Source organism: Podarcis erhardii, assembly GCF_964252035.2.
Source record: "Podarcis erhardii genome assembly, chromosome: 15".
NCBI lineage: Eukaryota > Metazoa > Chordata > Lepidosauria > Squamata > Lacertidae > Podarcis > Podarcis erhardii.
The window spans coordinates 15,454,552-15,477,891 of record NC_138505.1 but is presented as its reverse complement, the minus strand read 5'-3'; the positions used below and the strand labels follow the sequence as shown (position 1 = coordinate 15,477,891).

Sequence of the window (23,340 nt, the reverse complement as noted above, 5' to 3'; positions counted from 1 at the left end):
CGAGAGAGGCAGGCATGAGAGCTAGAGGCCTCCTTTGTGCGTGACATGTTCTCTACACAGATGCAGGACTGAGGATCGCCACCCCACCATCATGTATGAAAGACCACACACATACATGTTGGTTTTGCCATGTATTATGTGCATGAGGAAGCAGGCTCCCCCTGTGTGGACACTGCAACCCATCTTGGGACACAGGCGGCAGGCACTGGACAAGAAGGACCAATCAGGCACAGGGCCCAGCAGCACTCTTGAGGCCCTGGAGGGATAGGATCTGCCCCAGCGAACAGCCTCTGGGTTGATTGGGCCTAGGATAAGTACCAGAAGGAAGGTTGGGCTCCAGAGGAGCTGAGCTTTGGAGGGTGCCTCCTTCTGGGAAGCAGGCGATGTTTCTGTCTGAACAGGGTCATGTCTTGAGGGAGCCGAGTGTCCAAGTGGGAGGATTTTGGGGTGTGCAGAGTGCTCTTGTACACCCCAGAGACAAACTACAACCCTACCCCAGGGTCTTTGGCTGTCTATGATGCCTCGAACCTTTTCTGTTTCCAGAAAAGTAAACCTGGTCACTGCAATCTGTGCCCTCTTCTGCCTTCCTTGCCCACAAAAGCCTACAAAGCTGGGCACAGAGGACCCATGAGCCCTGGTTCCCACACATGGGGCCTAACCCACTCTCATCTGAAGCAAATACATTTCATACTCCTTCGCTTTCCTGAGCAAGTGCCACCCCCAGAAAGAGAGGTGATTTGATGCAAAGTTCTAACTTGCCTGCACCTCACCCACCCCTTTTAGCAGAGCAACCCTGGAGAGAACGAGGGAAGCCTAACCAGGCTGGGGTGGGGGTGGGGGTGGGGGTGGGAGGCAGCAAAGGTGGGGGGGGAGAGGGGAGGATGTTCGAGTAAAAAAATTTGGGGCAGTCTCCTCGGACAAACTTAAAAGTTCAGACACAAAAATGGCAGTTAGTAGGAACAATCAACACAGTCTTTAATTAGTACACTATTAGTACAACAGGAGTTAATTATCAGCTAGCATTAATCATGACTCTCAATTAATTAATTAATTAATCATCAGAAAGAGAGAGAAAGAGAAGAGAAGAGAGAGATTGGCTGAGAAGAGACTCAGATGGAGACAGAAGCCGTGCAAAGCAGGGATCAGGCCCCATAGCGGCCTCCATGCGTGTTAGATGGGGTGGGTGGGCAGGTGTGAGAGCGGCGGCGGATGATGGAGACAGAGAGAGGAGAAGCAGGCAAAAGCCGGCATGCAAGAGAGAGAAGAGAAAGAATGGAGAAGGCCAGGTAGAGGAATCAGAGCGACAGAGAGAGCAGGATGAGGCCTGCTTGGCCATTTCTAACAAGAGCACCTGGCACGGCCCCCAGCACGCACTGAAAGCACACTTAAGGAGAGTCGGACATGGGCGCCCACCCTGAATGGATGCCAGGCCCAGCAATTAGAGGAGGTTTTCCGGGGAGAAGGGTTTCGCCATTTCATACCCAGGTGCAAGCACCCTGAAAAGAAGGCCTTCCACCCATCTGTCCTCCACACTATTATAGGCCCACATGCACAAAGCTCTCCTAAGGCCCTACCCTGTGTGGCTTCCCAAGGCAGGGAGGCTTCAGAAAGGCAGCAGGCTGACACCAGGAATGGATGATCCAGCCACACAGAGAAAAAAGTGGCATGATGCTTACCCCCACCCTCACAGGACCAATCTCTGTCCCAGATGACTCACATGTTCCAGATAACTGAATCTTCCACATACATACATACAAAAACACACACTCCTGCCATACTCACAACTGTGCCCAGGGTAGGTGCTAAATGGAAGAGAATTCTCAATGGGCAGTGTGTGACTTCCTGCCTTCTTCACAGAGAAGATTTTTTATTTGATTGGTTTGCCTCTTTATTAATTGTTCCATTTCTATGCCACCTTCCTGCCAAGGCAGTTCACAATTTAAAATAGTAGAATAAACAAACAATACAAAAATATTCACAGGAGCTTCCTGGCCTCCTCAGATTCTTCTTGTTGGCTCCCACCTTCCCTCAGGACACAAAAGGCCACTTTAAAGCAGTCCCAGGAAATGGGGGGTGGTGCCCCCCAGTTCTATCTCTGCTTACTGCTGCCCACGAGGGCAAGAGACTTCGTATGCATTCCTACTCTCACTGGGTGCATCAATGGATTGCATTCAAAATGGGACTTTACACACACAGGCCTTTGTCTCTTTATCACTCAGACCCTCCTGCAGCCCCACACTGGCCTTTGCTGAAACAAGGGGTGGGGGGGCTAGTACAATGAAAGAGCACCTGCCTTGCATGCGGAAGTTGCCAGGTCCAATCCCAGCTAGCTTCTCCAGTTTAAAAAGAACCAGGGCAGACCTACTGCTGCTTGAGAGCCACTGAAGCTGCCAGGCAAAAATTAGAATCATGTTCAGGGCTGAAGGCAGGCAACTCCTCTGTATCAGCCTTGGGGTAGGGTCCTGGGAATGTCAGTGGGGAGCTTCTCACCAGAACAGTCCTTGGAAAGAGTGTGATGGTGGGGGGAAATTATAGGGGTCCCTAAGCAGAAACTGGCCAGGGGATGCTCCAGCTCTGGGCTCCCCACATCAAGCAGGGAGTGCTGGACTTGATGGCCTCCAATTCTATGATATGTTACCAATGTTTGGAACTGGGAGTTGAGAACATGAGACCATAAGAAGGATCCTGAAGCAGCAGGATCAGGCCAAAGGGAGCTTCTCTAGTCCACCATCCCTTTTTCCCACAGTGGCCAAGCAGACGCCCTCATGGGGAGGCGCCCACAGTGACAACATGAGCACCGCAGGCTTCTCATGCTCTTCCTTCCCCAGCAAGAGGAAGTTAGGGAGGTGCTACCTCTCCTACTGGAGGTGATATACAGCCATCATGACTGCTAGGCAATGTGGTTAGTCGATTTGTAGATGGTGACCCTAGAGGAGGCTGGTGATGGGGACGGTTGGGTCTAGTGTGTAAAAAATCTTGTGCAAGGTGAATCAGCTGAAACTGGGAATGTGCAAAGCAAGGGATTGATGAAAGAATGCACATAGTCACCCACACAGAGGAAACACATCTCTGCGCAGAGACAACTCCTCCAGTTTCTCATGCCCACCTGGTCTGACTCCGCAAGCTCGCTTCTGGAAGAAATCCATGCGGATTTATAAAGCCAGAGGCAACCTTTCTTTCCACCAAAGTCCCATGGACAGAAAGAGGACAGACCAGGGATTCTCCCAGACTCTGAGGCAACCATGTTCTATTTCCCACATGGCAACTGTGCCTGCCTCATGTGAGGCAGGATGGGAGAACTGTGTTTGTGTGTGTGTGTTCCCAGCGCCAGCTTTGGCGGCACGGATCAGCCGTGGGAAGGGCACGTCAGAGAAACAGCAGGCAGAGCAACTGCCTCTTGGGTCTTCAGGCACCACTTCTCATTTTTTCAGTTTTGCACCAAAGAACCAAACCAGCAGGTGAGGGAAAACCTCTTGTCTTGCCACTCATCTAATTTGTGCCTCTCAGCAAACCAAGATGTTCACTGCAGGGAGGTAAGGGATGTTGTCAGCCAGGAGGGCTTCCAGAGCTCCATCACGGCAGCCTCAGGATTTAGGTCCCAGATGTAGCCCTGAGCATGCAATGGCACCTAAAGTAGTTCCCATGCTTCCCAGTGTCTCTAGATGCACCAGGATGACAGGAACCATGGGAGCTACATTTCTCATATGCCACAAATTCTCTCTAACCCAGAGCCAGGCTAGCTGATTAGGGCCTGATTAGCACTTGAACTAATACATGACCCAGATTGTTGTGCCAAGTGCCTAGCGGGCATTTTGGCATAATCTCCCCCTCTCCTAAAGCTGAAATTTGTACTGCGAGGAAAGCCTCCATAGGCACCAGTCAACATGTTCCTCCTGACACAAACAGCAACTTCATGGTACTGATGGTGGCAGTGCTGATTTTTCACTGGTCCAAAGCAGAAGGGAAACTTCCCCCATCCCAACACTACCACCAGCCAGCTGCTATTCGCATTTTTAAAACATGCATGTTAATTGCATTGAAGCAACAAACATCATGAGTTCAGCCTTCACACCCTGCAGGAGTATGCAACTTCCAAGTATTGCTGGATTCCAATTCCCATCAGCCTCGGACAGCATGGCCTGGGATGATGGGAGTTGTAGTCCAGGAACATGTGGAGGGCCACAAGATCCATCCATGCCTGCACTAAGGCTTATTCCCCTCAGCCCCACTGAGCCTCCCTGAACAAAATATTCAACCTACACACTATCATTCTCTCCCATCAGCAGGACTCAAAGAAGAGCCTGCAATTCTCACATATGACTCACACATGTCCTTACTACAAACACAGACAATTTTCAAATGGCTTTAACCAGCTTCGTTTCAAGCATCCTTAGACGCTGCATTTCTGTAGGAGTGCTTGGACAGATGGACTAAGGGATCAAAGATCCCTTCACAGACCCACAACTTCTTTTAGTCATCAATGAGCTGGAGTACTCCAAAAAATGTGACACTGGTATACAATTTGTAGTGCTTGGGTACACACACACGAAAACACAGAGAGAAACATCCTCAGGGCCATGTTCACAGGAGTTGCGCTCCTAAGACCTTCTGATGTGTGAAATACCAAATGCACATGAGAGCACAATAACAAGTGCCTGGCTGGTCCAGCATTTGGTGTGTGCATCTTCCCTGCTGAACAGGCCTGAAGTTATATCCAACTGTAAATTATACAGAGATCAGATTCACTGGAATTAATGGATCTCAGTTAGTCACTGGCCAATGTTTTCAGTGGGTCTACTCTGGGTAGAACGATCACTGGATACAACCCTTCTTCAGAAGTACCTTTTACACAATGGAAGACACAGGCACAGCTCTGCAGAGTGGGGTATTGGTGGACTACAATTCCCATCAGCCTCTGCAGCCAGCATGGCCAATGCCCAGGAATGATGGGAAATGTAGTCTAGCAACATCTGGAGGGGCCTCGTGCTCATAGGATTCCGCCTTTTCTCCATCTCCAACTTCAAAATGCTTTTGTGCCAGGAAAAATATTTTTCAAAGGGGGGTGGGAATGTGTGAGGTGAGAGAACTTCCACATTTAAAGACAGTCTACACCTCAGTGCCAGTAGCTGGGAAGCAACAGCAGGAGCAGGTTATGAACTTCAAGCCCTGCTTGTGGACACCCCCAGAGGCACCTGGTTGCCACTGAAGCAGGATGCTGGACTAGTAAGGCCTTTGGTCTGATCCAGCAGCATAATAAGTTGCTCTGATGTTCTTAAGCCTGCATCCAGGATTCAAGACAAACTGGGTGGGGCAGGGGGACAGTTAATGCCTAAACTGTGGGGCTGATGCACACAAGACTCACACACCCTAAACACTAAGCAGGAAGAGACTGTCTCAGATGCCTGCCTGCTCATAGTCCCTCTCACCATGCACACACATGTCCACACCTATGCGCCTGGATTCAGCACAGCTTCTCCCCCAGCAACCCCATTGTAACCTTACAGTGCTCCTGTTTGAAATGGCCAAGTTGTGAAGTTGGCACGCCATGCAGGGCAGAAAGAGGGGTGGGACTGGTAGAGTGTGGGAGAAGGGCAGGAGGAGGTGGAGGTGGAGGTGGAGGTGGAGGTGGAGGAGGAGGAGGAGGAGGAGGAGGAAGGGTAAAGGAAAGGGGTGGGTGGACAGTGTGTGACACAGAGTGTTAGTTTCAGCCCCAGAGAAATGCTCTGAAAATAAAAACTGGACACAGAAGCTACATGCCCAAAGCAATCCTAGCATGCCATGCAGTATGGAGGGCCGGCAGCAGGACCCCAGGGGAGGGGAACAAGATCCAGGGCAGCCAGTGTGGTCAAGCACTACCTTGACAGGCCCAAGCCCATCACAGGGCAGACCCTTTCAAGCCACCCAAAGGGAGGGTACTCAAAGGGGGAAGCAATTGTAGTCCAATTACCCACGGGCAGGGTTCTCCTAACTCAGGAGGGGAACTTCAGCCCTCCAACCTCTGCCCCCTGCCCCCGTGCCACGCCACAGCACAAGGGAAACTCCTTTCGTATTTCCCTATAAGCTCACCTTCCTGTTCCTCCACCCCATATCAAAGTGTCCCTCCCCTCCAATACTCCAACCTCCACCCTGCTGGCTGCCCGTTGCTGTCCTTCCCTGGGGGGCAGCTGGGGTCACAGCGCAGGTGTAACAGCGCACAGAAGTTGCTTCATGGGATGGTGTTTTCCATGGATTTTTTTTTGGGGGGGGATAGGGAGGGGAAGGGTAAAAAGTAAAGTCATAAAATAAAATGTTTTTAAAGTGCTCACAAATTTTTTTTGTTCATTTGTTTTGAGTTGGTAATGGCAGGGGGGGTGTTAAGAGAGCAAGTTTCCTGCACATCTGCAAATTTGAGGGGTGGGAGGAATGCTCAAAGTACTTACAGAGGAGGAAGGCTGGAGAGAGACATCTAGCCCTCCATGAAGATGCCAATCTGGGGGGTGGACCTGGTGGCCTCCACTTGCTGTTTTGTTGGGCTGCAACTCACAGCAGCCCCGGGAGCTGGCATGGAAGCTGGAGCCTAGTAACATCTGGATCCCACCCCCCGCAGGTTGGGGAAGAGCGCTGCTCGAGGCCTATACTTATACCCCAGATGGCAAGCAGACATCATTGACTGGGGGTGTTTTCCCTGCCTTCTTGGAGGCTCTGAGGTTTTTTTGCCCAGTGGGGAAGTGGAACTTGCCTTCTCTTGCTAGCCAGTGGCTTTGTGCACCCTCCACCCCACTCTTCTTTTATGCCTACCTTGCACTACCCTGTCTGGCAGTGGTGGTGACAGGCAAGCAGGAACTGTTTGTAAATCAGTGAGTGGCAAAGGGCTCTCTGGCTGGCAGAGCAGGTGGAGGGGAGGAGCAGAGAAAGAGCATCTTCTTATCCCACTCCTTTGTGCCCAGAACAGAGAGCAAGCAGGCCGAGAAATGCCTGACACCCTCCCCTGCCAGTCCCCAGCAGGCTAGTTAACAGAAAGGGAGGCTAGTAACTTTTACAGGCATATTTGCAAGGCAGGTTGATTGACTGTGCTCTGAGACAGGGCAGGGATTCTCTCAAACAAGGCTTTCTGACAATTCAGTTTGGATATGTTAAGAGTGTTGAACAAGAACCAATGAAACCCAAGTTCAAGATTATCTATCAGCCTAACCTACTTTACAGGCATCTTGTGAGGATAAAATGTGGGTTGGAGGGCCATGTACAGTGCCTTAACCTGCTTGGAGGAAAGGCAGCATGTATTAGAAAATGGGATAAATAAATAATTTTGATTGCAGGCAATTTGAAGCTTCTTTTGGCCACCTAGCATTATGTGCCAACCTTTGGGCCTGAAGCGACTTCCAGACTCCAAGTCAGCCAGTGGCTCTTCGGCTGCTTGTTAAATTCATACCAATGCAAGTCACCTTCTTTGGGGGAAATAATTTCTAAAATTAAACTCTCTCTGTGTGTGCATGTTCTAGTGTGTTTTAATTTTTTTCCCCCAAAACAACAATAATTTTCAAAACCCAATTAATGAATTAAAAAAATAAGGGAGGGAGGGAGAGAGGTAAAACCCACGGCAAACCAAATGATTAGACAATTAGACTGATATCTACCAGGTAATGCAGTTTGTTTACCATAGCGTGTCCAATTCCTGCGTGCTGTATGCATTAAAAAAACAACAACGAAAAAACGAAAAACCAAAACAACGAGAGGGGGAGGGGGATAAACAGGGAAAAAAATGACCAACCATGAAACTTCAAGGGAGATTTTTTTTTTAATAAAAAAAGAGAAATAAATCCCCCCCAGTTCCTGTGACCAACAAAATAAAAGACACTAAACCACACAACCCTTCCCCGCCGCTTGAGAGACCAGCCTCACCACCCCACACTCACCCCCAAACCCCCAGAACGTCCTAGGCCTTGGTTAGTAAGGAAAGAACAGAACAAAATGAAAGACTGGAAAAGGAAAAGAAACAACCGACATTCCGTGGATGGCACAAAGGTTAGTTCCGGTTTCTCCGGCTGAGAAGTTGAATCTCCCCCCACCCCGCTCTGTCCCGCCACCCCAGAAGCGTGTTAGTAACACACAACAACGAAATTTGCCAAGGCAATCTCTAACAAGGTGGTTTGGGGGGTGGGAGGGTGAGGGTGAGGGGGAGTGGAAGGATGGAGGAACACAGCACGGCCCATGTTAGCAGTATTAGTAGTTCCTAGGCGGCCAGTTTGGAGAGGGGAGAAGGGGCAGGAGGGGAAGAAGAGGGCAGTGGGCCCAGCTGGGCGTGACCCACTCATGATGGCCTGTGTGTCTGTGGTGTGGTGGTGATGGGGGCGTCTGGGGGGGCCTAAGGGTCCAAGTGCTTCTTAGGAAAGAGAGCAGCCAGAGATGCCATGGGGGAGAGAGAATGCCCTTCCCCAGGCATAAACCAAGGCTGAGTCGATGCTTTCTTTGCAAAAAAAAGGAGACAAGAAATCCATCAAGAGGATTAGCAGACAGATAGAGAGAAAGACAGAGAGAGCAGGAGCTGTCAAAGAATGAGGGAGGGGTCCCTGTTCTGTGAATCCAAAGACAGCAAAGGGGGCAGATTCAAAGCCCTCCCGTAGCCTCTGTGCACTGGCTTATTGCTCCAAAGCCAGGAACCCCATGGACAACCTTCGTCAGTTCTCTCCCGACCAGCTGGGAAGCAGGCATGCCCTCGCAGGCAGCCTACAGAGCAGTGGAAAGGCCCCTACTCCTATTCAGAAGCACTCTTCTTCTCCCCCCTGCTCAGACAGGACACCCCCGGCTTTCAGGTTGCTTTAACAGCTCCACCAAAGAAAAGCCCCCTCCCCTCCCATCCCATTAGGTCTCCACTGCCACCACCATCCAGTCTCTCCCACATCTTGCTTTCCACAGCCTGGCTTGAGCTGGAGTTCACTCTGTTTTCCAGCACCACCATTCTGGAACATGTGAAATGATTGAGAGTGTTTCTGAGCCCACTACAGGGTGTCCTTCACTCACCACTGAGTGGCCATAATACATGTTGAAATGAGGTGGGTGTTTTTGTGGGTGTTTGCAACTTGGACATTTGCATGAGTATTGCATTCACTGCCCCCTCAGTTTCAGAAATCAAGAAGTCCGCTTGTACTCACATCCAGACACACCGTGTCCCTTTCCACCGTTTCTCCACATTCATGCAAATCCCAACATTTCTTTTTTAGCTGCTAGCTTGTCCCCGCCTCTTCCCACCCTTCTCCAGGCTGAAGGGTGGAGAACAAGAGGCGGGGACAGGACCCCTTATAACTTGTTGCCCCTTAGGATTCACAGAACAAGACTCCGCTTTCTCCTTCCCGCACCAGTCTTCCAGCCCAAATAGAACCCTCCATATTCAACATACTGTCCAATCATGGGAAACACCCAAAATCCAGCCAGCAAAGCAACACCCTGTAAATAGAACAATGCCAAGATGGGAAATGGGAATACCATCCTGTGGTCCAGACACCAAGCAGAGGAGGGGGCGGGGGGAGAAGCAGATTCATTTTTGACCTTTCATAAATCAGCTCTGCAGCGCAAGCAAACAGAGCTCAACTAGACTGACTTGTTCTCCCCTTAAGGTACTGCACAGCCACCAACTTGTTATAACAGGGCTGGGGATCTTCAGGCCCAAGGGTCAAATGTGGCCCTCCAAGCCTCATAATCTGGCCCTCAAGATTCTCTCCAGGCCACACCCCTCATTGCCCTAGTTCTCCTTCTCTGAGTGCTTTTGCCTGGTTGAAATATTTCCTTTGATATTGCCTCTTGCTTGACTGGGTAGAGGAAAGGAGGGAATAAAGGAGGGCTCTGACTTTTTCATGGCTGGAACATGGCCTAATGTACAAAGGTAAAGGTCACCATCTGTTGCTCTACCCTTTTTTGCTTCTGGGGGCCACATGCCAGTGGTGGTCATGTTGCAGTCCTTGGCCTGAAACCGGTTCCCTGTCCGTGCATTAGCATGTTTTAAATCAAGAACATGTTGTCACATACCAGGCTATGGCTCCATGCCAAGGAACCCATTGCTGGCAGGAGAGAGCTGAATGGGAGGTGTGGTTTGGATCCACTCAAGACAGCTCATAACAGAGGCACAGGGCAAGGCTTTCCTCGTATCCCTTTGGGGTCAACTATGCCACAGCAGCAGGCACCACATTGCTCCAGAGGTGAAAAAGGTAGTGAGTTGCCGGACTGCGTGTAGGTCGTAGCCGTGGCAATGGAGGGAAGGCACCAAATTTTCCCCTTCACCCGCCAGAAGATCCTTGCTGCAAAGGAAGGTGGCCAGAAGTGGGAACAGCTGTGCAGAGAGGGGGCAAGATGGAAGAAGAGGAGTGGTTTTGGGAAGGACAACCTCCTAAAAATGAGAGGTGTCCTTGGTACTCCAGCTCTGGTATGTGTAGAGGAACAAGAATGGCTTTTGAACCAAAACAGTGTGCTCAGCCTCATACAGAACTGGGTGAGGGGGCTATTTGGTCCATTTGGTCCTTTAGGAAGGGCCCAGCTTAGCCCAGCCCCCCTGGCTCCAAGATACTCACTCAGCTTCATCCTAAGCCTTGCCCCTACAGAGCACTACCCTCTGCCATCAGCCAAGGGGCTGGTCTCCCCACCTCCCAGGAAGAACATCATGGCAAGGAGGAGGCCAAGCTAGCCCCAGAGAGCAGCCTGAGAAGCTCTGTAAACTAAGAAACAGTGCCTGAATTTGCTCCCCACCCTTCCAGACCCCTTTCCTTCCATGTCATATTTTTAAAATTGTAAGCCTGATGGGAGGAGTTCTTTATTATAATAATCTGTGAACCACCCTGGTGAGCCCCTCCTCTGCACAATTCCCACGCCCTCCCCCAAAAAAGGGATAACTCAATCTCTTGCGGAAAGGAGGGATTAGACTCCAGACCCGTCCTCTTGCTGGTGTCTGGCTTATGGTGTCTTGGCTAGAACAACCCAAAGTGCTGTTCTCACCCCAGAGAGTATGCTGCATTTTAGGGCCCAGGGCCTCTATCCCACGCACACACCTGCCCACCTCCCTCAGCATGAAGCCACGCAGGTAGCAGCAGCAGCAGCTCACCTGGCGCAGGTTCCTGGTTACGCGGATGTCGTGCCAATTGTTGTCATTGAACTTGCCATTGACGGGCTCCACCAGTGCCTCAAACGCCCCCGAGCCCAGGTTGATGACCAGCCAGACAGCGCCACTCTTGAGCGACAGGTTGACGTAGTCCGCTGACTTGCCAGTGTGGAGCATCAGGCCGTTGCGCTGCAGGGTGCGGAAGGAGAGGGTGATCTCGTCGGTGCTGCTCTGGATGGGGTTGTGGGACAGGTCATAGCAGAAGAACTCGTTCCCCTTGAACGTCGCCACAAACTCTTCTTTCCCTGCAGGGGAGGAGGAGGAGAGACCGAGAGAGAGGGTGCCAGGGGCAGAGAGTGAGTGGCACTGTGCACACGATGGATGCAAGAACAGCCTCCCGCAGCTCACCCTCAGGGCTTCCTGCTACAGCAACAGCTCCTCTCCTTGCACATGCAGCCCTTTCAGTGCACTGCACAGAATGCAACAGTGAAACCGCTGGGCCACTGGCATTAGGAGACTGACAGACAGGGGGAGGCCTGTGCAGACGATGCTTGCAGATTAAAAAACCTGGCAGATGCTGTGGCTTTTCCTGCATACTTCAAGCCTGAGAGTGATTTATTCTTAAAATTCAGTTGGAAAAGCTGATGGATAGCAGCAAACCCAAATGCTTTTAGGATCATGCAAATTACTCCTGGTGCATTTACATCCCATCTTTCCTCCAATGAGCTGAAAGTGGCATATACATGGTTCTTTCCTTGCCCCCATTTTATTCGCAGAACAACCCTGAGAGGTAGGCTGGGCTGAGGGAATGAGTGACTGGCCCAAGGTCACCCAATGAGCTTCATGGATGAGTGAGGACTTAAGCTCTGGTCCTACTCCTATTTGCCATTACTGAAAACCATTACACCACGTGTGTGTGTGTGTGTGTGTGTGTGTGTGTGGTTTAAATAAAATAACAGTCGTAGGAGAGCCCCACCACCACCTTTTGTGCTGAGACCACAGCAAGGGCATTGGAATAACTTCCCTCTTCCCCCTGCAGCACCCACAACTTCAAAAACAAAAACAACACAACAATTTTCTTCTTGGTATGTTCGTCTGGACTTTCCCAAGGGCTCTCTCCCCGCTCCCGACCAAATATTTTGATTTAGGGTAGCTACTTACATACCCACCACCATAAATGATAACACATATTTGGATATGCTAATCTATAGGCGTAGATGCAAATGTAGAAATAATTGCGGTAAATTTAAACAGAAATGCAATCTGTGTCATTGTAGTGGGGAACAAGATTTAGTGAGGGGGCCTTTCTAGCCTCCCTCACTCTCTCTAAGGGCTCGTTATCTTTAATCTGGGTAGAGATAGTCCTTCAAAAAGGGGGTGCCTTCAAATGTTCCCACTTTAGCCACAGGGCATCCAACAGCAACCATAATAAAATTCGGATGAGGATGACAGTAGCAGGTATAACTGAGTTACCAGAGTTTTACAGAGCTCCCCACTCCCATGCTCAAAATAAACCCTTCTTTGCATCTTTGGAGAGTCAAGCAGCCCCTGCCCCACCCTTCCTGAAGCCAGCTGTGCCCACAGCTAAGGCTTGCGCTCCGGACGCCTCTTCTCTCCCCCCCCCCAAAAAAAAACACTTACTCAGTTCTGACTGGGGTGTGCGCATGAGAAAGCTGCGATTTCACTGCCTTCCAACTGAAATTAGTAACACCCCCCACTTCATGCTTTCTCACCCCCACCCCTTATGCACAGAGTAAATGTCCCTCTTCTCCCCATGACACCTGCCAATTAACTTGCCATCCTTTGGCGCCTGGGAAACAATTTCTGCTGTCTTTCCCGCTCCCTTCAGCCCCACAATCATTGTGTCACTGAAAGTCATTTGCTCCTGAAGCCCAGGCGGGTTTATTTAAGAAGGAAGAAGGGAAAGAGAAAATGGAGGGGTGGAGGGGGGGTGGAGAGAGAGAGACAGGAGATGGGTGTGTGTCAGGGTTTCTCCTTTTTTATCTTATCCCTCAAATTGTTACTGCATTAAAAATGGCCCAAGCTGGGAGCCTGCAGCACTTGAGGGCTGTGGCTGAAACAAGGAAGGACAGCTGAGCCCTTGGTGGGTTGGACATGAAGAGAAAGAAATAAAAAGAGAGAATGAGAGAGAGAACGGGTACATATATGAGTGTACAAACACCAGTGTGGGGTCCAAGGCACTGCTTTGCCACCTTTACCGAGTACATGGATCTCAGTAGCAATATTTCGAAGCGGGGGATTAATACTCCAAATAAGGAAATACACCCATGTAACTAGTATCTACCATTTTGTGTTACTCTAAGAGAAGCCAGATAGCTCAGTCGGTAGATGATGAGACTCTTAATCTCAGGATCGAGGGTTCGAGCCCCAGGTGGGGCAAAGAAGTCCTGCATTGCAGGGGGTTGGACTAGATAACCCTCAGGACCTCTTCCAACTCTACAATTCTATGATTCTATGGTGACTGAGGAGTCACAAAGCCTGGCTAGACATGCACTTTGGGGGCACATTCATATCCCCCTCCCCCACAGCGAAGTTTCAAGCCAGTGTGGTTCACATCAGCAAGGGGGCAAGGATGTCTCCACCCAACATGCATGACCTTTTTAGTTGCCCTGCTAGTGCAAACACACACAAACACCAACTCCTATTCATGAAGCTGTTATCTGCACATGCACACTCTTTCTGCGCATGTGTGACAGCTGGCTCGAATGCTCACACCATACTTGAGTATGAAATGAATGCGGCTTGATTTATCTAGTCAGATGGAAGCTGGTTTGAGAAAAATGCATCAATATGTAGTATTTGTCAAGAAATGACAGGATCAAAATGGGCTGTGGCTCAGATGGTGTGAATGTAGGTTCAAAAACTAGCAGTGGGAAGGCACAGGTGGTGATGTGAATGGATCCTGGGAAACCTGCCTTCCAGGCTTGCTTCCAGTGTTGCGATTTTGCATGAGGGATTCAATTGCTTGCCAGCAAATTTCAGTATGTGTGATTACAGCACATCAAAAGTGCTCTGGAACAACAAATCCACTTTTAAAAAAAGGAAAAAGTGCCCTTTTACAGTAAGGGAAGTGACAGGAAAATGCTCTAGAAGCAAGGGGTAACGATTGATGTTGACACTGAGTTGCATAACCTCCACACAAACAAACCAGGACAGGGGCTTGATAAGCAGGTCTCCTAGAAGCACCCCAGGTCTTCGGTTCCTCTTTTGTCTGTATGCCAGATCTACTCTGCAAAAGGACAATGTCTTCCCACTCATTGCTGAAACTCTCCTGGGTGCCTTTCAGTCTCTCGAGCCCTTAAGTAATTGTATTTCCTTTACATTCAACTTCACAGCTCCTCATTTCATCCCCCTCCCTAAAACAAAAACAAAACAAAAAAAAACCCTTCAACATGTCAAAATAACAGGAGCCTTCTGTGTCAACTTTTAAATACCTGCTGAGAACTTTTCTATTCCGCCAGGCCTATTGCGGGCAATTAAGAGTACATCCCCCACAATGGTCTACTGACGTTAGTTTTTAATTCTTTTGCTTTATACTTGTTTTCAATTTGTTACGATTTTACTGTATGGTATTATGCTTTTCTATTGTTGTAAATATATTTCTATGATACTGTAGTAGACAAATACATACATACATACATACATACATACATACATACATTGTACTACACTTCAAGGTTGTCATACACTACTCTCCCTCCCTGTAGCAAAATGTGTATAACAACCCTGCAGGCTGGTGCAACCACGGTCTTCCCCCAGAAGTATAATAGTGATTGGCTTTATCTGTATTATTGGCATTAGCAAAGTAATTTTTAGAACGCTTACAAAAGATCCAAGTTAAGAAGGTCATGAGCTCCCGCTTTTGCTTTTCAACTGACACATGACCCTGCAATCACAGCTACACAGAAATGGTGGACACCTGCATTTTTCCTTCTGTGGGGCAACAGCAATTAGCCATCACTTTTCCACCAGGAAAGAGCAGTAGAAAATGGCTTCTAAAGAAACCAACACTACCCAAGAGATCTCTAGATAATGGGTATTTCACTCTAGCCTTCTCATTCTCCCACTGTAGCCTTCCTCCAGCAGCCTGCTCACTCACCTGGAGGAATTCCTGCTCAGCAAGCGAGTGTTTAAATACAAAGCTGGGATGCACAGTGCCAAAAGTCTGTGGGAGGCCCTACTTGTCGAGAGGAGAGAGATAGATCAAGAGATGGCCTCACAGTCAAAGCGCCATCTTTTCCTTGAGTTCTGCCTTCTGGACTCAGATGGAATCTCTGCTCCATCCCTTTGCACTAGCAGAGTTTGAAGAGGTGCTGGTATGCCAGAAATCTGCCAGCTGGCATTGCACCCAGGTAGGGCCAGTGTGCTGTAATGGCCACATTGGAATGATGTCAAAGGCCAAATAGGGCAGAGCTGGGGTGTGCCAGGGGAGGAACAGGATCTTAATTGACACTCTATGCTCACTCAGGTTGGTCCTGCCCCCAGATGGTGGCACAATATTAGGTCTGGAAGAAGAAGAAGAAGAAGAAGAAGAAGAAGAAGAAGAAGAAGAAGAAGAAGAATGCAATAAGAGCAGTGTTGGGTTAAAGACTCTAGCTGAAATCAGCAAAGATTCCCAAATGACAAACCTCTTCACCCTCTCTGCCTCCACAGTCATCCTGGGGAGGAGAATTCTGTCAAAAGCCCTGTGCAAACAAACACCCTCACCTAAAGTTGTTGGGAATTTCCCAGGGAAATCAGCAAAATGTCTGGGGAAAACCCAGGGAGCCTGCACTGAATTTTACTCCTGTCGGAGTGAGATGCACAAATTCCAGGTGGCTGGGTATAGAATTACAACAACAACAACAACAACAACAACAACAACAACAACAACGAGATGCAAAAAACCAGAGCAAGTTGCTTTGGGGGATTTGAGGCTGGGGCAGGCCAGTGGTCTTATTTTTGCTAATAAGAGCGAGCAGGGATGCCAGACAAAAACCAGGGGCTGGGAGGGCAGGCAGCTGAGCTTAGCTTGATGCTTTTGCTATTCAGTCCCTCACAGTGCAGCCAAGCAGTCTGCAAGGTTGGAACTGGCAAGTGTTTGCTTAGCCTGACCTCTGACTAGAAAGACTTGCAGATCAGAATAAAAGAAAGAAGCTAGGAATCTCTGGATGGGGCTCCTAGCTCAGGCTAGCAGCTCAACACTTCAAAGGAACAGAGCAAGCATTCTGAAAGGGTAATTTGCTCTTTGTAAGATCATTGAGCAGCAGCTTGTCATTAAGCTGCATTACAGCTGGTGGAAAAACTTTTCATAAGCAAATGTTCAATGAGTTTTACAACCTGATGATCCTATGCACACTCATTCAGAAGTCAGTCCCATCGAATTCAGAAAGGTTTACTCCCATGCAAATGCATACACAGGACTCCAATATTAGAAGAGGTGATGAAGAATCAATATTCAAGTTTGTAAAATAGATGGAAGTCAGAAACCATTTTAATTAGATCACAGATTCCCACCCCATCTCACATCTTAATAGAGACCATCACTCATTGCAAAAAATGTAAATGAAGGATCTTATACACCAAAAATCTAGTTTTTCGTCATGCATCCAAAATATTAATTAAAAAACCCCATAATATAGCTTTACCAAAATTTATGGACAGAGAGGTTCAATAGAAAACACTGAAAAGTAGACTGTAGCTTATGAAATCTACGCCACAAAAGCACTGCCATGGGAAGTTGCCACAGGAATTCTCAGGTGGGTGGGGGGACTCTGTAATATCTTCTTCAATTTTGTAAGAAACATTTTTGGACAAGGAGGTAAAATAGAAGACAGGTTAGCCCCTGCCGCCCAGCAGCTTTCCCCACATTTTGAATACTGAACTAGAATAACAGAATCGTAGAATCATAGAATTTAAAGGGATTCCAAGGTTCATCTTGTTCAATCCCCTGCAATGCAGGGAAATGTAAGAAAACTAGAAAATTGTTTAAGAGATTAGCCTTAAAAATGTTAAGGGAAGAAATGGACAACAGCCATAAGATGAATCACGATCAAAACTTTAAAAAAACAACCAATGTGTTCTTTTAACTAGATAAAACCTGATTTATTGATATACAAACTTCATCTGCATCATTACTGCTGTTTTTCAGTCTGGTGAAACAGAAATCCGTTTTTAAAATTCAAATAATACTCTTGCAGCAGAATCATGGTGGTGTTGGATTTCACAGATTAGTTTCAAAATCGAATCAAGTTTATAATGCTTAGCCAAAGGGCTTGGACAGGCATTCAGCAGTACCATAAAAATCAAATGGAACGTATTCCCTGGAATTCTTAAAACATCACCTATAGCTGACTAATAGAAAAGAAAAGTTGGTTACCAAGGTCTGCCACAGTTTGTGGGCTTCTGCACATCCACAGACCAAAGCACACGAACAAAAAGCAGCCTTGAACTTACTGAGTTAGCACATTCTTTTCTTTTAAATGTTTTTCTTTTCTTAATATCTTTAACATGGCAACATTTATTTATTACTACCCATAATCACGCTTCTACATTAGTGTTATTGCAGGAACAGTAAAATACAACAAAGTTTTGCAGATTGTTAACTGCTACCTGTAAAATTCTGCAGGGACTCTGGAAAACGCAGAGAAGTGGTCGCTGCAGAGGATGGTTTTATCACAACAACTTTAGTATGAAAGAAGTACTCAAGCGGAGGCCTGCCAGACCCTTTCAAGGCTGCCAGAGCACGTCTGGCTTGTGCAGAGCTTTGAGAGAGGGAGAGAGAGGTATCGCTTGAGCCACAAATAAAACCTGGGTCAGAACTGCTGCAGATTCTAGCACAGCCTTCACCAACCTGGTGCTTTCCATTTGGACTACAATTCCCATCAGTGCTGGCTGGAGTTGTAGCCTAAGACATCTTGAGGGCAACAGGTTGATGAAGGCTGTTCTACTAAGTATGCTAAATACATACTCAGAAAATGAGTGCTGTTCTCAGTATTGCATGACGAACAGCAGAACAGCAGAATTTAGCAATGAACTCTGTATCACATAATTTGCCCCTTCTTGACCCTTTTAATCCCTGTAAGAAAGTCAAAATGAATTTAGTTTTATATATGATGCATAAAATAGAAATACAGTGGTACCTCTAGTTGCGGACATGATCCGTTCCGGGGTGCTGTTCACATCCCAAAAAGTCTGCAACTAGAGCAGTGCTTCTGCGCAAGCGCGGAGCGCAATAGAGCACTTCTGCGCAAGTGCAAAGTGTGCAGAACGCTTCTGCACATGCACGAAGCGGGTAGAACACTTCTGCCCGTGCATGAGTGGTTTGCCATGTTCGCAAGCCGAAAAGACGCAACATGAACCTAATGCAACACGAGGTATGACTGTATAGGAAGCATTGGTCCATCTAGCTCAGCACTGTCTACACTGACTGGCAGCAGCTCCCCAGGGTTTCAAGTAGGGAACAACTCCCAGTCCTACCTGGAGATGCCAGCAGGGATTGAACCTGGGACCTTCAGCATGCAAGCAAATGCTCTACCTACTGAGCTACAGCCCTTCTCCTTAACCTTTGTAGAGTCTATACATAGGGGGAGGAAGTTTTGAGCTGGGCTGCACATCTAACTTGGGAAACAGAAAAAAATATATGCAGGGGCTTAGCATTATGTCTGCAAGATCTACTGTATGTGTTGAAGAAGCAGGCGTGGTCAAGAGAAGCTGTTGTGCTTACAAGGTCTAAATAGCCACTCTGCTTTGATCCTATAGACCAGGGTGCTCCTCATTCCCAGATGCAATATCATGGTCATGGCTCTTTTGTGGAGAGAGGGAGGATCTTGGTATATTCCCAGAGGCACTCTCCTCTTTAAAGTAGGGCTCTGACACCCTGTTAAATGCCCCTTTGTCTCTATCCCACAACTGCCTTGAGTTCTTTGTGGTGGGGTGGCCTTTCAGAAGCCCCTTCCAATAAAAAAGGCCCCTGAACAGAGGGGTCCTGCCAGTCCCTTTGGTGCATCAGAAGAGGAAACAGCTCCCTTCCCTTCTCTCCTCCCCAATAGAGGAGCTTCAAAACTGCTGGGTCAGGGGGGCTGTCCTGGCATGAGATAAACTGTCCCCAGGTCCGTTCCAGCCCGGCTGGAGTTGGGGATGCTATTAATTTGCTGCTAACCCGAGGCGGCAGCCCTTACTCCGGTTGGCTCCCAACTCGCTACCGTAAGCACTTTTCTCTTCCCCAGCTCAGTGACCTTGGGTTGCCGCCATCCCTCTAAATTCCATCCGCGCCCCAAATGCTGACCTTCCTGGCTCAATTCAAAAGACACAGACACACAAACCCCAGGACGGGCTGCAGGAGGAGGAGGAGGAGGAGGAGGGAAGCAACAGACAGGAGGAAAAAACAAGATGGGCTGGGGAAGAAGACAGCAGAAGCAGTGGAGCTGGGTGTGTAAAAATGAATGGCCTAATGACTGGTTTAAAGGGACAACCTGAGATCTCCCACAATGAGGGGCCAGGGGCATGCAGCTTTATTTGTTTGTTTCTTTGTTTACTCACTTATCAAGACTGAAGTTTTTTGTGACACAAAACAAACAAAGAAGCAAAGAAAGGTACATATAGTGTCTCCTCTTTCAATTCATAGAGTCTTTTTCACAGTTCATGTACATTTGGTATGAGACACTATTGGGGGATTGCACCTCCCACACAAGCTCCGCTCCACTGCAAAGCACCTCGATTTGTGAGGCTAACCTCTCTGATCCTATACTATGCAGGATTTGTGCCCTCTGAAACTATTTGCTATGGGTGATGTTTGTACAGGTAGGTTGGACATTAAGGAAAGAGAAGATTTCAGAAGAAATCTGGAAGGCACGGAGAAGGCCAAGGTGATGTCTACTTGGAAGTAAACACCATAGAAAAAGACAGTGCCTCTGAACATATGCAGAATACAATCTGTCTCCACAGTTCCACAATGAGGGTGATGCATGCAGGCTTTAGCCCTGAGGTCTCTTGCTACGAAATGAAACTTTGCCAAGATCTTAATTTTAGCTCAGAACCCGATGTGACATTATTTGTATTGACTTGGGGGTCATCCCACTTGGGCCATGCCTAGAAAGCATAGGTCAGAGCAGATTTCCCCTTGCACTGCTCCTTTCCAAGGGAAAACCTGCTCTTCAGCAAAACAAAATGGTAATCTGGGGGAAACCTGAATTGGCCGATTAAGCACCAAAGAATGGTGTGTTTTTTAAGGAGGGAAGCAGAATTAGTGGGACAAGATGAAGTGAGGATAAGTCCTTATTGAGTAGCCTGGTTTGTAGCCTCTTACATCCCAACAATTCAGATTGGGAAGTGGGTGTGTCACAGCAGTGTGAAAGAGATCCTTCCATCTACCAAGCAGGAAAGGAGCAAGGAAGGCAGAACCTGGGCCTGTCAGTAAATTAATATTCAGATTCAAAGATGGGTTTATTGGGGGAAGTCTGAGCAGCCTTGGAGCTATGGGGGTGATTTTAACTTTTTCTCTTCCTGTCATCATTGCTCGGACAAAAGAATTCCTCTCTGAGGTTGCTACTTGCTTTTCAAGACAAGCCTCTGCACGTGACAGAGGGAGCTTCTTTTGAAACTCAAGTAGCAGCTTCAGAGAGAATTTGGGAGGGGCAGGGATGTTCTCCTCAGTGAGCTCCACCTGCTGCCAACATTAACATCATTTTTGCAACATACGAAGATGTACTTCTTCTCTTAGGCATTAAAGAGAATATGACAATCAAATATTTTACTTCTGGTTTTGTGTTCTGTTTATTGGGGGTGGGGGAGTGGTATGTGTTGCTGTTTGTGTGTTCTACCTACCTGCCTGGGACATCCCTTTCAATGTCCCACAAGAGAGGGGAAGAGGACAAAGGGTTAGGGAGGAGGAGCAGGTGTCAACTTTCTGAGAGAACATAAAATGGTCCATTGCCCTTTGACATATACAGTAGTAATTAATTCTCAAGTCATTAGTTTGGAATAAGGGTAGCATTCAGGACTTACTCTGAGCCAAGGTTCATGAAATATGTGACATAATAATCATAAAGGTGCCTCTGAGCATCCTCTCCCTCACTGAATAACTACAGTTCATCCATCCACATACATCTGGGGAATTTCCACAGGTAAGATCTTAAGGGGTTGGAGGGTGATTTTAAAAGACAGCCCTGCTGTGAAAAGGGGAAAGAAAGGATCCATAGGCGCCTGCTGATTATCTGGATAACCTCTAAAGATGTGCTCCCTGCCTCAAACCCTGGAGAGCCACTGTCAGCCAGTGAGGGCAATACTGGGCTGAATGGACCAGTGGCCTGGCTCTTGGTACACAGGACAGCTTCCTATGATCCAAGCACAGGCCAAATGTCCCCTCTCTCTCTTTCTCTCTTCCTGACACGGATGCCTGGCAGCTCCAAACACGTTTCCTGCTCTGAGCTTCATGCTTTTACCGTAAGAATATGTTTTTGTCTCTGCAGAGCAATGCAAACCGTCTCTGGCCCAGGCACGAGTCTTGTACCTCAAGGTGGACGTGTGGAGCAGAACATTTTAAATGGAACAAATTTGCTGTTTCTCTCTCCCTCTCCTCAGGGCCTGCAGCAGTGAATGAGCAAAATATTCAGCCCAGCCATCAATTCTGCCCTCTTCTTCCCTGCTTTCCTCCAACCAGCCCTGCGAGCAAGAAAGCCGCTCCACCAGAGCAAGAAGCACTGTCCGCAAGTTGGCTGGGGAGTTCACAAGACGGTCTCCCCACACCTACTGGCAGGTCTGTGCAGCAGAGCCCTGTCCAATACAGGCTCTCTGAGGCCTGAACTGACCTCCTGCAACTCGCGGCAGCCCCACCACCCACCCAGTGCACAGGCAAGCCCAGCTAGGGTGGTGGGCACTCAGGCTCTGCTGGCAGCCCCAGGCAAAGGGCTGCCTGCCTCCAGGTTCCCCCTTTGCCTCTGGGCATCGCTTCAGAGGAAAAGGCCTTCCCTTAATTATTCATTACAACATTATGAGATCATCCTTATTCAACTATTCCAGTGAAATTTACAAAATAACAACAACAACAATAATAATGCAATATTATTAAGCAAGAAACACACTTAAACAAGACTACAGTATCAGTAAGAACAGCAATAGGGAAAGTCACAAGGGCTTTTCAAAACCACCATTTAAAAATGCTGAGAGATATTCAAAAGGCCTGGGGGAAAGCTTGATTTCTAAAGGGACAGCAGAGCAGGCATGGGGTGGGCTTTGCTTGGTGCCAAGGAAAGCATAGATAGAGGACCTCTAATCAAGTCAAGAAACTCCAAGAGGAAAAGGAGATGCAGGGAACTTCTGCCCTCCAGGTACAACCAAGTCAAGTGGATCTTGAAACCAGACCACCTAATGATGCTAGTAGCCACACACACACACCACCATTAAGTTAAAACAAAAAAACACACACACCCTGCAATTAAAGAAATCCATACGGTTGACATGACCCCAGAGCCTAGCAGTGACCAGGCAAGAGTCCAGAAAGCTACATGTCTGCCATTGAAGGAGCCAGACTGAGCTCCTGACTCTGAGCCTGATGCAGTTTGTTGGGCAGGTGCCCACCAAGCCCTGAGGCTAGCAGGTAAGCAGGCAGGATGCCAGAGTGGTAGGGTTTGGAGAACCAGAGCTGGGACCACTGTCATGGGTGCCTCCTTCCTCTGAGACTAAGAAGGGAAGCCTGCCAAACTACATGGGATGGAGCTGTCATTTTCACTGAACTCAATAGAACCTACTTTTGGATAAAGCATGCACAACTGAAGTCAGATAGGTTGGCTTGTGCCCACACGACTGACCCCCTAACGTCAAGCAGGATGATTTAGGGTGTCATGAAAGGGCATAAAATTGCTAATTTAATGTATATGTATTGTTGGAGGGGAAGATTGTGGGATTTTCTGCCTCAAGTACCAAAATGTCCTTGCCTGATGGCAGGGGGAAGAGACCATTTATTGTTCTTACCTCAGGCAGCAAAATATCTTGGGATGGCCCTGATTACCCGTTGGATTGTTTGACCTTAAAACAATACCCACGGAAGACACCCCCTGGTGTGAAATGTCCCCACAGTATTTCTTCCGTGTTTCTCTAGCCATTTTCAATAACCCCACCAGGGCATCTGCTCCACAACTGAGATTAGCCAGAGAGCTTGATGGTATGATGAAACATCCATGGAAGTGTTGGGTGCTCACACCCCACCTTTGGGTGCATAGAGCAGTTTCTGCCTTATGCAGACCATGGGGTAGAAGTGTGTGGAATCCTCTGCGGATCCC

General features: G+C 48.2%; 1 protein-coding gene across 24 annotated transcripts in view; it reads right to left on the bottom strand.

Annotated features, from left to right (window-relative positions):
- Nucleotides 1-23,340, bottom strand: part of NRXN2 (neurexin 2) — a 303,692-nt gene that overhangs the window by 186,882 nt on the left and 93,470 nt on the right. For 14 of the 24 annotated variants that reach the window (XM_081842385.1, XM_081842384.1, XM_081842390.1 and 11 more), the window contains 2 exons: nucleotides 11,066-11,367; nucleotides 7,614-7,658 (listed from right to left, as the gene is read on the bottom strand). In XM_081842385.1, the coding sequence (XP_081698511.1) occupies nucleotides 7,614-7,658; nucleotides 11,066-11,367 (347 nt within the window). The remainder of the gene's footprint in view (nucleotides 1-7,613; nucleotides 7,659-11,065; nucleotides 11,368-23,340) is intronic. The other 10 variants (XM_081842386.1, XM_081842391.1, XM_081842388.1 and 7 more) reach the window with 2 other exon arrangements.